This window comes from Molothrus ater, chromosome 10 (genome assembly GCF_012460135.2).
Source record: "Molothrus ater isolate BHLD 08-10-18 breed brown headed cowbird chromosome 10, BPBGC_Mater_1.1, whole genome shotgun sequence".
In the NCBI taxonomy this organism is placed as follows: domain Eukaryota; kingdom Metazoa; phylum Chordata; class Aves; order Passeriformes; family Icteridae; genus Molothrus; species Molothrus ater.
Genome location: NC_050487.2, coordinates 17590395 through 17603322, shown reverse-complemented (window position 1 = coordinate 17603322; position 12928 = coordinate 17590395). Strand labels below are relative to the sequence as shown.

Below are 12928 nucleotides of genomic sequence, written 5' to 3'. Positions count from 1 at the left end.
GGGGCCTGAGGGGTCTGTGATTGACGGGGCCGTGAGGGGCCTAGCACGGCCCGGCACAGCCCGGCACGGTCCGGTACAGCCATGCAGGCCTTCCTCAAGGGTCCGGCCTCTATCAGCACCAAGCCCGTCGCTGCCAAGGAAAAGAACGCGGCCGGGAGCAGCGGGGAGGGCAAGAGGACCAAACCCATCCCCTGGGTGGAGAAATAGTAAGGGATGCTCTGGGGCAGTGGGGGACTGGCCGTGAGGGGGAGGTTGGCTCTGGAGGGTGTAGAGAGGTAGTTGGTGCATAGCAAAAGGGGGGCGCAGGTGTGGGTGTCCCCACCAGGGAGAACAGCTTAACTTTCCCTGTTCTGGGGGAACTCCAGGGCTGGGAGGTGCTGTAAGTGCCCTTTGTGGCTGGTACTGAACAGGAAATCTTGGTCATGTCAAGCTGTGCTGTTTCATCACTGTGTTTTGGGGCATGAATGCATTTAATGCTTTGGATTTTTGAGAAGCCTTTATCACAAAGTGGTAAAATATTGCAGTTCTGCTTTTAAAAACATCTCAGACAGGTGTTTACAACAGTAAAAGACAAACAGCTCCCTGATGAATTAGATCACTTCACTCACAGAGACCAGAGGCATTTGACTTCCTGTTGTGATTTTGATTTCAACTACCAAGTTCACTGTAATTCTTCAGTACCTGATGTAATCAGAAGAGGAAATGTTGTTTTTTCTCAGTTTCAGCTTTCCTATGAAACTTTGTTAGCTAATACATTTTATTTAATGTCATTTTATTTAGTCGTCCCAAAAATGTGGATGAAGTCGCCTTCCAGGATGAAGTTGTAGCTGTGCTGAAGAAGTCCCTGGAAGGTGCTGATGTGAGTGCAATGACAACATCTACTTAATCAGCATTTTTAAACAGACACTTGTGTCTGTGGTAACAAAAATTTCTCTTTTCCCACTCAGCAATGATCATTTTTACAGTAGTACTTCATAAACAGGCTAAGTGACTTCCTTGTGCTATCCTGTGTGGTATTCTGTTGTCATATATGTGTAAAGCTTCTTATATTCCCAGTCCTCTGAACACTGTAGAATTGTAAGTTCCATGATGCAGTTGGGAATTTTTCTAGAAAAGCTGAAATAGTAAACTTCTTGTTAATAGTTTCAAACCTGGAAAAGCTTTTGTTGTCTCCACACTGCTACTCCACCAGTATTTGTGACATTCGTGTTTAAGACAAGAGGAGAAAGTTTTTCTTTCATAGACAAGTCTGAATTGACAGTCAGTCGTAAACATTTTTATTGATCTGTCAGTGCTTCTGTGAAACTGCTGAGCACTAAAAATTTTGGTTGATGAGAGAATTTAATTTATAAGTGCCAGGTCTACTGCTTGGATAGTGATTCCCGAACTTTTTGGGTTAGAGTTTCCAAGTCTCTCTGGCTTTCAAAAGCTAAATGTGCCAGTTGCAGGGTTGGCTTGTGTGTCCTAAGAGAGTAGATGAGCAGAGCATTTGTCATTGCATTTGTTTGCTCTTGCATTTGCTTTTGGGTAAGAATTTAGTAAATATTTGGTATGTTTGATGGTTATTTCTTCCAGAGTAGCTGATGTGGAGGTGAAGGGGCTGAAGGGAGAAATAAAGTACATGGCCAAGAGATTGCTCTGCTTTTTTCCAAATCTGAGCAATTCCTTATTTTGTACATACTGAGACTTTTTTCCTCCTCACCCGGGACAATCCCACTTGTGCTTCAAAAGCTGTTTTCATGGGCTGCAGTTTTGGTTTGTTCTACAGTGATATGAGTCTGTTTATCTCTGAAAATAATAATTTAATCAAAACTTGCAAAACAGACATACCTTATTTGTCTGAGCATATGAAGCCAAAATCAAACAGGTACAACACAACTGCAAAACATTTGTACTTCTTTCCTTAGCTTCTTTCTCCATGTTCAGTTTACTTTGAGAACGCTCTTGTAATGTGACCTTGTCAGGTAATGTTGTACCCCAGAAATCTGTGTTTCAGCAGCAGTGCTGCTGGATTACAGTATTTATAGAGTTGAGGTAATTAGGAAGGAACTGTTAATAGCAAAGGAGAAATGAGCTGCTGCCACCTATTCTGTCTGGACATATCAGTTGTGTAACATTGCTTAGGTGATGGGTTGGGAAGTTCTATTTTCAGCAACAGTTATTTAAAACCCTACAGCTTGTGGATCAGCAGTGTTTCTTGGATTCTGAGCCTAGTGCACTTGTGTTGACTTTTGGCCTCCTGACTTGAAAAGGCAAATTATAATTCCTCCTTCTGGTTAGGGGCTCTGTATTTTGCCATAGCTACCCAAACTCAGCAAGGCATTTGAGGACAAAATCATGCAAGTACTTTAAAATATTTGGATTTTTTTTTAATTTAGACATTTTTATTAGTATCTTGAAAGGACTCATTCTGTCAAATAGGCAAAAGTGTAATTGAATTCTGAGGTGGCTCGTACTTACTTCAGTAAGTAAATATTACTGCAGGGGTTTTTACTGAGTTTGGTGATCTGGTGAGATCAAAGAAACAGCTGTGACAATGCTGTAGGTTTGAGTAATGTGCTTTATTTAAACCACAGTGCTGGAAATGGAGAGTCAGTCCTCTGTCAATTGGCCTGTATTTGTGGGCCTTGATTTGGGAGCTGCTAAATGGAGCAGGAGTTGTAGCTTCCATTAATTAATACAGGATTTGTAACTCCCTATAGCTCATATACCTCCATCTGTAAGAGCACACATCATCCTGTTATAAACTGGGGACAGCAGAGTCCATGTGGGTTTGAACTGGAGAAATTGATTTCTGTCTGCCAGGAGTGTTGATTTCTGGGTTTTTTTGTCAAAGAAACTGAAAACAGTCATGGTATGCTTTAGTTTTCATTTGCTTCATGATACCTAAATAACTAAAAAGAGAGTGTAGGATTATCATTGCGATTTACATCTTCACTTGTACTGAAACTTCTGGAAAAGCAGCTGAGATTTGCACTATATGAGGTAGCTTTCCCATGAGCAGAGTGATGCCTGCAGGTATCCTGCTTACTCCTGGCAAGCGTGGAAAAATGGATAACCAGATCAGGTTGCAGTTTATTTAAAAATACTGCCACAGTTACATAAAGGATTAGGTTGTGCTTGGTGAAAAGTGGTGTAAATACTTCAGTGAGAAACCAGCATAAGTGAGGTTGAAACAGTGATAAAGTTGTGATGTAATGGAATTAGGAAACATTCCAATTAAACCTTTTACCTGCTTATGCTTTTTTTGAGAACAGTAGTGTGTGAATTAGCACAGAGGCATGAAATTATGAATCTCACAAGCATCTACCCTTGCAATGTGCCAGCCTAGCACAGAGATTGGTGAATTTCAGCTGTCATTCAGCACACTTTCCATCTCTCTGGCTGTCACAAAAGAGGGGGATAATACTCTTGTGGTATCTAAACTGGAAAAGGTGTTTGTTAGTAGAGGATGCTGTTTGCTTATTAGTAATTAGAGAAACAGGCAACAATTGATTGGCAGAAAGAGCAGGCAAAACTTGAAATTCATTTATTTACAAGAAATTGATTGGAATTTGAAATTCTTCTATCTCTACTTGTAGGTACATACACAGTTGAGTCTGTGCACTGTGTCTTGTCTTAGTTGTTAAAACAGGATCTTTGTTACCAAGCTGATTGTCCCTATTTCATTTTCTGATTGTGGGTTGTGTACTCCTGCATTTTTCTCTGTTCTTTGAATGGTTTTGGTTTTGCTGTTCCCATTCTGTCTGCATTGCATACTATATTCAGCATTGAATTCTCAAATCTAATTTTAGTTGACTCTTTAAAAATAGAATGCTTATTAGGGGTTAGAAATCAAGTCACACTGAGAACTTGGAGGGAACTTTTGGATCCTTGTTTTAAGAATGTAGAAGTAGAACATCCCCTATTGTGAAAGACAGCAGTTTTAGTGATTGCTTGAAACAGTAATATAGAAAACTATCACTCCTATGTCAGCTGAAAGTCTTCTTGATTTCAGCCAAAATTCAGTCATGGCTTATACAAATTTTGTTTATGCCAGCTTTGTTCTTTGTGTTGCTCAGGTGTATTTATGGAGATCAGTCATATTCCCTCTCAGTTTTTATTTTACTGAGCTAACTAAATCAAACTCTTCAAAAAGTCACTTCTCATAAGATAGGCTTTTCATTCCTTTAATCACTTTTCCCAGTTTGGATTCATTATCCTTGTCTAAGGATGACTTGAACTGTGTGCAGTTCATTACCTGTTAGTATTGATAATTTACATCTGCATTAAAAGTGCACAATTCAGATCACCATGTTACACAGGCTTATACTGCTCCTCTGACAGTCAAAATAAAATCAGCTTATTATCAATTTCATCCCATCTAATGAATTTCAGATATTTTGCAGGTACTTTCTTATGTTCTCACATTGAGAGATATTTTTGCTTTGTGCTGCTAAATGTCATCCTAAAATTATTGCTGCAGTCTTTGCTGTGCTGCTCTGATCTTCCTGTGTCAGCATATCTCCTTAATGCAGTTGTATTTTTCATGCTGAGGTCATTAATTAAATTATTTTAAAGATCAATTAACCTAATTTCTTTAAGAAGTGCCAGTGGTCTCCTTTGAAACCGGCTCAGAGGGGTGCAGGAGTTTGCCAGGGCCGTGCAGTGCAGGGAGTGGGTGGCACTGTCCCCGTGGTGTGCGTGTGGCTGTGCCAGCACTGCCTCGCTGCAGCCCGGCCTTCTGAGCTGCCCCTGCTCCCTGCAGTGCACTTGGTGGCAGCACAGAATCCTCAGCCTGGCTGGGCAAGGCAGGCTGGGCAGCTGAGAAAGCAAGGGATGGTTTCATCTGCACTGCTGGTATTGCCCAGGCTGTTTAAGGCCATCTTTGGATAAATTTGGGTGTTGCTGCAATCAGAACAGTAGGCTCTGTAGGTTTAGTGATCTCAGACATGCCCTGGAGTGTATATATAAAAATAAATATAGATTGGAATATCAGTTTGAATAGAACATGGGATGGTGCCACCAAATAACACTTGTTCATACTGTACTATAAACAGCAACTGGTTGTCCTCCTTTAGAGACCAAAAGAGAAAGAGTTGCCATTATTTACTGTGAGGAATAGACATTTTTTGTTCTATTAGGTGCTCAGATTGTCAGCAGGTTTTCCTGTTAGTGGATATTTTTTTAATTTCCTTTTCTTACAAATGATGCCTTGCTATTTCAGCTTCCCAATCTGTTGTTCTATGGCCCACCTGGAACTGGAAAGACTTCCACTATTTTAGCAGCTGCTAGAGAACTGTTTGGGTAAGCTGGAATCAAGTTGCTTCAGTGTAATCAACTGTCACATGTCTCCTGATCATGTGATGAAGTGCCTCTGCTCATAGCCTGCTCTTAGGTAGTTCCCAGCACTTTTTCAGGAATATCTTTGTCTTCTAATTCAGCTCTAACATATGATTTTTTTCTCATTTGTCCTGCCACAAGTCACCAATTCCTGTTACCAGTATGGACCTCAGATTGGCAGCCATGTAACCCCAATAAAGACTATGGAAAGAATATGGTTTGCATATGATTTACTGAACTTTGTAAAGGAATTCCAATTTTTATGATTTATTTAGTAACTTGTTAGCTACACATAGATCTCAAAGTGTTTCATAAAATGTCTGACTTTTAATCTCTCTGTTATGCACCATTGAATTGTGTCTGGAAAGTAGTGTTAGGACTCAGACTAAAATTCAGCATGTACACATTCATTAACTCACTTGTAGCACTTGGGAGTTTTTGAGTAGCAAATTCAGTGATCTATAAGCAAAAGATGGATGAGAAGGTGGTTTGATGTTATGATCAAATGTAATGCTGAATTTAATACCTCCCCCATCCCATTTGTCATTTTTAATCTTTGACTCACTGTTTTTTTGGAGAGAAACCACTTCTACTTTAGTAGGAGGAAGACAACTCCACATCGTGAGTCCATTTTAATTCTCAGGATTTAAAATCCAGTGTATTAATTGTTGGTTTGTTTTTTTAAATGGAGTATAGTACTGCAGGTGAATACTGCATATCTTATACTTTCTGGATATTTCATTCTGGTAGTACTGTTAGTGACTGCATTGTGGCATTTTACTTGTTATTTCACATTGCTCAGGGGCTGTAAGTAAAAAGGAATATAACATAGTGCTATGAACATATGAGGCCAACTTCCTCCTTTTTTTTTCTTCCTGGTTAACTGATATAATTTTATACTTCATTGTTTTCAGTAGCCTGGGAGGAGATTCTAAAAATATCTAATGGAAATTCATACTTGATATTTTATGATCTCAACTTAAGTGTCTTTTAACAATGTTATTTAGTAATGCTGATAAAAATAATCCCTGCCATTCAAAGCAGCCAGAAGGGTTGTTGTTCTATTTTATAACATATCATTACAGGGGTTAGCAGCTAACGTGTTGCAATAAAAATTTTGCAGGCCTGATTTATTCCGGCAGAGAGTCCTTGAGCTGAATGCCTCTGATGAGCGTGGGATACAAGTGATCCGGGAGAAGGTGAAGGCTTTTGCTCAGCTAACGGCCTCTGGGAGCCGTTCAGAGTGAGTGCTGCATCAAACCCCTCCTGCTTAGGACAAAGCATGTGGTTGTTTTTGTTTCTAATAGAAATGATGGCTCAGCACTGCCCAGAAGCTGGCAAAACACAGTGCTTTGGCTGAGCTTTTACTTCATGGAATTTCACATTGGGGGTTTGAATACCCAGGAGGATTTTTACTGTTGCTGTTATCATTGGAGGCAGACAGCAAAAACTCCACAAGGTCAAGACTTCTGTGTTTGGGCACATGTTGTTGCCTTTGCAGATTTTGTCTGACTGCCACAGAAAAATTTCTTTGGGTAAATTGTGCCAGAAGTTACTTCCCTAGTCCTTCTAATCTGCAGGAATTTCTACAACATGGGTGTTGGTTTCTAAAACGATTCTGCTTTTAGTTGATGGGAAGCTCAGTGCAGGTCAAGCCATGTGTATGGACTGTGGAAAGCAGCAGGAAGAAACTGCCTGCCAAGACAGCCTGACTGATTCCAGTACAGTATTGTGTACTGGAATCAGTCTGTGGAGTATTCTTGGGAGTTTAGGGAATCAGGAAGCCTGTAAAAAGAGGCACATAAGGTGTTAAAAGAAGCACCTTACAGTAAGAGTATGTATTTTAGAGGGCTTTTGCAGTATTCAAGTGTTCGTCTTTTTATGGTAACTCAGTCCCTGCCTTTATTAAAAATATTAGTCTTTAATCTAAAAATCAATGAAATCTTTTAAAAAGATAGAACCTCTGAATCTGTTCTATTTTTCAAAGATACATGCTTAAGTAAAACATTACTTGCTATTTGCAGGGATTTTTCTGTGTATTTTTTAATTTTTTTCCCTTTGTCTGTACATTTCCTGTTTGCTGAATAACAGATTTCTAATTTTCAGTGGTAAAATGTGTCCTCCTTTTAAAATTGTGATCCTGGATGAAGCAGACTCTATGACTTCAGCAGCCCAGGCAGCCTTAAGACGCACAATGGAAAAAGAATCTAAAACAACACGTTTCTGTCTTATTTGTAACTACATCAGCAGGTATACCTGGAACTTGTTGCTTATTTGGATTTGCCCTCTGGTCTGTAGTCTCTTTTTTATTTTTTCCCTGCTTAAAAGTTGATATCTAATTTCATAGTTTTCAGTTAATAGAGATGTCACTATATGCATGCAAGCCTGAAACAATACTTAGATTTCAATTAATTTTTACAATGTTGCACTTTTAGAGTTATTTAAACCTTAAGGTATTTTAAACCTTTTCTGCTTTGTTAGCTTTGTCTGTGAGAACTTGACCCACACGTTTTTTACCCCTGTCCTTCCTTTCTTTCAGAATAATTGAACCTTTAACGTCTCGATGCTCCAAATTCCGCTTCAAGCCTTTGTCTGACAGTATCCAGCAGCAGAGGCTGTTGGATGTGTCTGAGAAGGAACATGTGAAAATCAGTAATGAGGTAACTTTGTGGTTGCCATGTAATTTTACTGCTTAATCCAGTGCATAATTGCATGGCAGCAAAAGAGGCCAAGTCAGCATACTTTTCCAGGCTGCTCAATTGTATGAAATAAAATATATAAACTCATTTATTCTCCTTCCATAGATGAGATGAATTTTAAATCGTCCTAAAACCAAAGAAATGTCCACCAGAGAAAACTGAAGCCAAACTGTAGGGCTTTTTTTTCTCTGCTGAGTGTACTGGCAGAGAACTGTGCTTCTTTCTCAAACTGCCAGCACATATTTGTGTTAGTAGAGAGGTTGTTTTGTAACTTGTGTATTGTGCTTGGCTCAGACAATCTGCTTTATGCACTACTTGGTGTTTTAAAGTAACTGCTGAAAAAGTGTATTAGATTTTAATTAACAGTGAACACTTAACTTAGCATTTTCTGACATCATTTTTCAGGCAGTGTCATACCTGGTTAAAGTGTCAGAAGGGGACTTAAGAAAAGCAATTACTTTTCTTCAAAGTGCCACTCGCCTAATGGGTGGGAAGGAGATCACAGAGAAGATAATCACTGAAATTGCTGGGGTAAGCTGTGCCCTACAGTTTCTCCTGGAATTACTCTGAAAAGCATTTTTCCTATCTCTATCTGCCATTGCTCAAAGTTTGGTTAAAAAATAGTTTTATACTCACTAGTATTGCAGCATGGTAATGATGCACTACCTACCAGAATTTTAAAAGACTGCCTGATTCTGTACACTTATTACATAGCAGGTTTCTAGCAACTTCTGTAAATCATGGAAACCTGTAAAACAGTCTTATAATTCAAACTGAAGTTGAGATAATCTGCCCATAAATGCAAACTGTGGGTTTTGGGGTTTTTTTTTGTGGGAGAGTAGATTAGAACATTTTTGGTGCTTTTCTGTACGTGTGTGTAAAAGTAGAGATCATTGCAATATTGGTTTGGAAGCACCACAGGGAAATGACTTTCAGTAGCAGCTCATTTTCAGCTTAATGTTCACAGTGACAGTGACAAGGATCTGTGTGGCTCCTGCTTTTTAATGAAACAGCAGTGGTTTGTTCTAGAATGACATGGGTAATACTGAGAGGCACAGGAGAAACCTGAGAGAAAATGCATTTAATAAAACTTGTGTGAAGGTGTTCCTATAGCAACAAGAAGAAGGAGAAGTGAGATTAGGAGCTGAGGAGCTGAAAAGTAGATGGGCTTTAATGATGGACACACTTCCCATGAAGGTGCTGCCATCATAGCTCGTTGTAGGGGTTGGGAGGTTCTGACTTTGATGAAACCAGAGGCAATTGCTGCTGTGCAGAGTTTACAGAACAATTTTAAACAATTTTCACAGTGAAGTCACTGTTCAGTTTTGTGCATCTGTAAACCAGCTAGTATCTGAATAGATATCAGACATCTGAAACCTGGCAGAAATTGACAGTATTGATAAGAAAGAGAAGAATGACATTCCGTTATTGAATGAATAATGCTCATTTAAAGCAAGGGAACCCAACTTTACATCTCCATAAATACTTGAAGTTCTTGATCGTTCACAACTTCTGTGACCCTGGAGTGACCTTAGTACAAAAGCTTCATAAAGAAGCTTTGAAACCAAACTGTCCAGGCACTCAACTGACAGGAATGACAATGAGTGAAGGGGGAAAGGGGCAGCTTTTCTCTGCACAGAGTGACATAATGGCATCTGTCAACTTTTTTCCTTCTGATTTATTGTCTAATCTTGTTGCATTGGGCATTTTTTAGATGCTATTGGTTTGTCACTGGAAATAAAATCTATTTGCTGTGTTGTTTAGGTGTAGAATGGTACAGAAAGCATTGGCTGATCTAACTGTTGAAGAATGTCCTCCTCTTAGTCAGTGTCCTGAATAAGCAGTTGGATTTAGGAAGGTGACTTTGATGGTCTATTGTCATGATATGGTTTTTGTTTTAATATCACCAGTAAAGGAAAAATATCACAGCCTAGTTTTCACTTTTAAAATTTATTTAGTCTGTCTCATATACTTGCTAGAGGTGGAGGGGTGTGTAGAGGAATGAAATCCTGAAATGCCTTCTGCCATGAACAGTTTGTTACTGTAAGCATCAACACCAATTTTAAGTTTACAAAGTGAAATTAAGAAATATCACTTCTTGTTACAGGTAATCCCTAAAGAAACAATTGATGAACTGCTCTTGGGCTGCCAGAGTGGTTCCTTTGAGAAACTGGAAACACTGGCAAAGGTAGAGTTCTCTTAGTGCTTAGCCTGGGTGTTTCTCTCAGTCAAGGCTCTGTGAATCCTTTGTTCCCAGGCTATGGCTGAGGAACATTTGGCCTCAGTCAGTTTGGATGCACATTTGGGAAGTGTCTTGTACCAGTCAGGACTCCCAGTCTTTCCCTTCTGAGGAAGAGCTGTCAAAGTTGCAAATAAATTTCCCTACCAATGTGACTCTGGCTTTCTCCTGGGTTAAACTGATGTAGATCTGTTCAGCTGAACAGAAAAATAAGGTTGCACCAATGATATTTCTATTTTCATAAACTTCTCTCTTCCCAAATAGCTTCACTGACCATTGTTCTCAATACTTGACATTTTTGTAATTGGGCACTACTTTTTTTTTTTTAAGCTGTCTTTAGTTGCCATGGGTTTTATTTCATTAAAAAAGCTTTGGTCTTACAGATCTCTCAATTCCTGAGACTAGCAATAACCAGATGAAGAAAATAAATCCTAAGTAGTTGGCCCTTTAAAATGTGAAGGCTGTGGAACTGCCATCTGATGCTGTGGATGCCAAGCTCTCCTAATTTTAGAATAGGATTGGACAGGTTCAGTGGAGGTTGTTAAATGCTTTAAATGTCTCATAAAATTTCTGAGATGTAAATTGTCAGAAGCTGGAAGAACATTTGGACTGAGCTGCTGCTCTGTGCCTGCCTTGCACGTGCAGCCTGTCACTGTTGGGCTGGTGCACGGCAGGGCTGTGCTCAGGCCACTGAATTGTCCTCTGCAATGTACAGGTTCCATACTAAATTGCAGTGCAGTCTCTCAGTTCAGTTCAGACAGAATTTTTCAAGATTATCTTTCCAGTTTATGGTGTTTCTGCTGCCAAATTACTTCCATTTTCATCTCTCCCTGTGCAGAATCTCATCAACGAGGGGTTTGCTGTTGCTCAGCTTGTAAACCAGCTGCATGACACCATTGTGGAGAGTGAAGATTACAGTGACAAGCAGAAATCTGCCATAGTTGAGAAACTTGCAGTAAGTCTAACTTGAGTTAAAAAAACCAAAACTCATTAATCTTTACAGATTGATTTTTGTTTGCACAGTCTCTCCCAAGAAGTACATGGTGATTTTTTGTTCTGAATGTTTCTTGGTAGAATGTAAACTTCTGTCCTGAGAATTTTCATGAGGAGTTGAAATCTAGTTATGTGAATTATTATCCATATTATGTTGTTCTAGTGGATTCGATCAAGAGGTTTGTGGGTTTGATTGTTTTGGGGTTTTTTAATATAACATGGAAGGAAAATTAAGATGAGAATAAGTCAGCACTTGAAAAAAACTTAGGAGCTGCAAAATGTAAGATTTTGATCTGGTGAATAAAATCTGCCTTTCCAAAAAAGAGAAAATTCATTAACTTGCTCCACTTTTGATGAAGAAGGAAAGCCAGCTATGGTGGAGGTTTTGCCTAAGGGCCTGCAGCCAGGCAGGTGCTGTGGATGCCCTGCAGTGATGCTCCTGGCAGGGGCTGGCAGGGCCAGTGCCACACCCCTTTGTGTTTGGAGCTTTCACGTGGTGGCCTCCTCTGGGAGATGAGATGGAGGCTGAGAGCTCATGGCTCCCAGTCCAGCTGGACGGGGATGTGATGTGGAGAAATCTGTGCTGAGAACAGCTGGCAAACTTCTTGTTCTCCACTGTACCCCAAGACACAGCTGCCTTGAGCATGGCAATTTTTAGAGGGTTTTCCCTTCTGTGTTCCCTCTGCAGGAAGTGGACAAATGCCTGGCAGACGGTGCTGATGAATTCTTGCAGCTGATGAGTCTCTGTGCCCTTGTGATGCAGCAGCTCACACAGAACATCTGACTCCTCCAGCACCCTTTTTTCCACGGGTGGCTGGGGCTCTCATAGCAGGGACCTGTGTAGTTTTGTACTGTTTTGGTTTTTTTTTTTTTGCAATAAAAAGACTGCACTGCAGTTAAAAAACCTGAGGCTGGAGTCTTTAATTCAATTTTTTTGCACTGGTAAAGAGCACAGGCGTGTGTAATGCTCCTAGTGTGCAGTTCCTTCTTGTGTGCTTACACAAATTATCAGAAGTGAGCATATCCATACTGAAGTCTTCATCAGCTGCAAGCAGAGACACAAGGATTAGTCCTTGTAGCCTATATTGGCTTGGCAAAATGATCACATCCCTATACAACACAGCTTCAGGCTGAACACAGCCCACACCCCCACCATCTTGTATCTATCTGATGATCCTTTGGGATTAAACATAGCAAAAAGCACTTTACTAGCAAACATATTGCAACTTTTATTCCATTCAAGCTCTCAAAGAAAAAAAAATGTACAGCAAAGAGTAGGCCATGTTCTGAAGGCATCACTTAGGATTCCCTGTCATCTCTCTCTATTCTTGCTCACAAGCCATTTTAAAGCTGTGACCTGGATAAGCATCTTTGGGGAACACTTTCAGAAGTGCTGTTTTGACCACCTGTCCTCCTTCCTGAATGGCTTGGGAAAAAAAATACCCTTGGACAGGCATTAATGATGCAGCACAGAGCTTCTTCATCAAGCCAGCACCAATTATTAAGAGAGCCATTTTCTACTCTGATGAAGGGGTGGTTCAGTTTTAAGGACACAGGTGCAGCATGCCAGAACCACACTAGCACTTGAGAGTCCAAACCACCTCTGCAATTAGTGACACAGTACATGAGCTGTGGGCACAAGGCTGCAGCAGTTGCCACCTTCAGCTCCCACCCT

General features: G+C 40.1%; 1 protein-coding gene across 1 annotated transcript; it reads left to right on the top strand.

Moving 5' to 3' along the window:
• RFC4 (replication factor C subunit 4) lies at window positions 1-12129 on the top strand. The gene is made up of 10 exons (XM_036388818.2): window positions 1-206; window positions 781-859; window positions 5207-5286; window positions 6446-6565; window positions 7429-7572; window positions 7862-7982; window positions 8427-8552; window positions 10129-10209; window positions 11099-11215; window positions 11942-12129. The coding sequence occupies exons 1-10, from the start codon at window positions 82-84 to the stop codon at window positions 12035-12037; spliced, it is 1089 nt and encodes a 362-aa protein (XP_036244711.1). The 5' UTR covers window positions 1-81; the 3' UTR covers window positions 12038-12129.
• The last annotated feature ends 799 nt before the right edge of the window (window positions 12130-12928 follow it).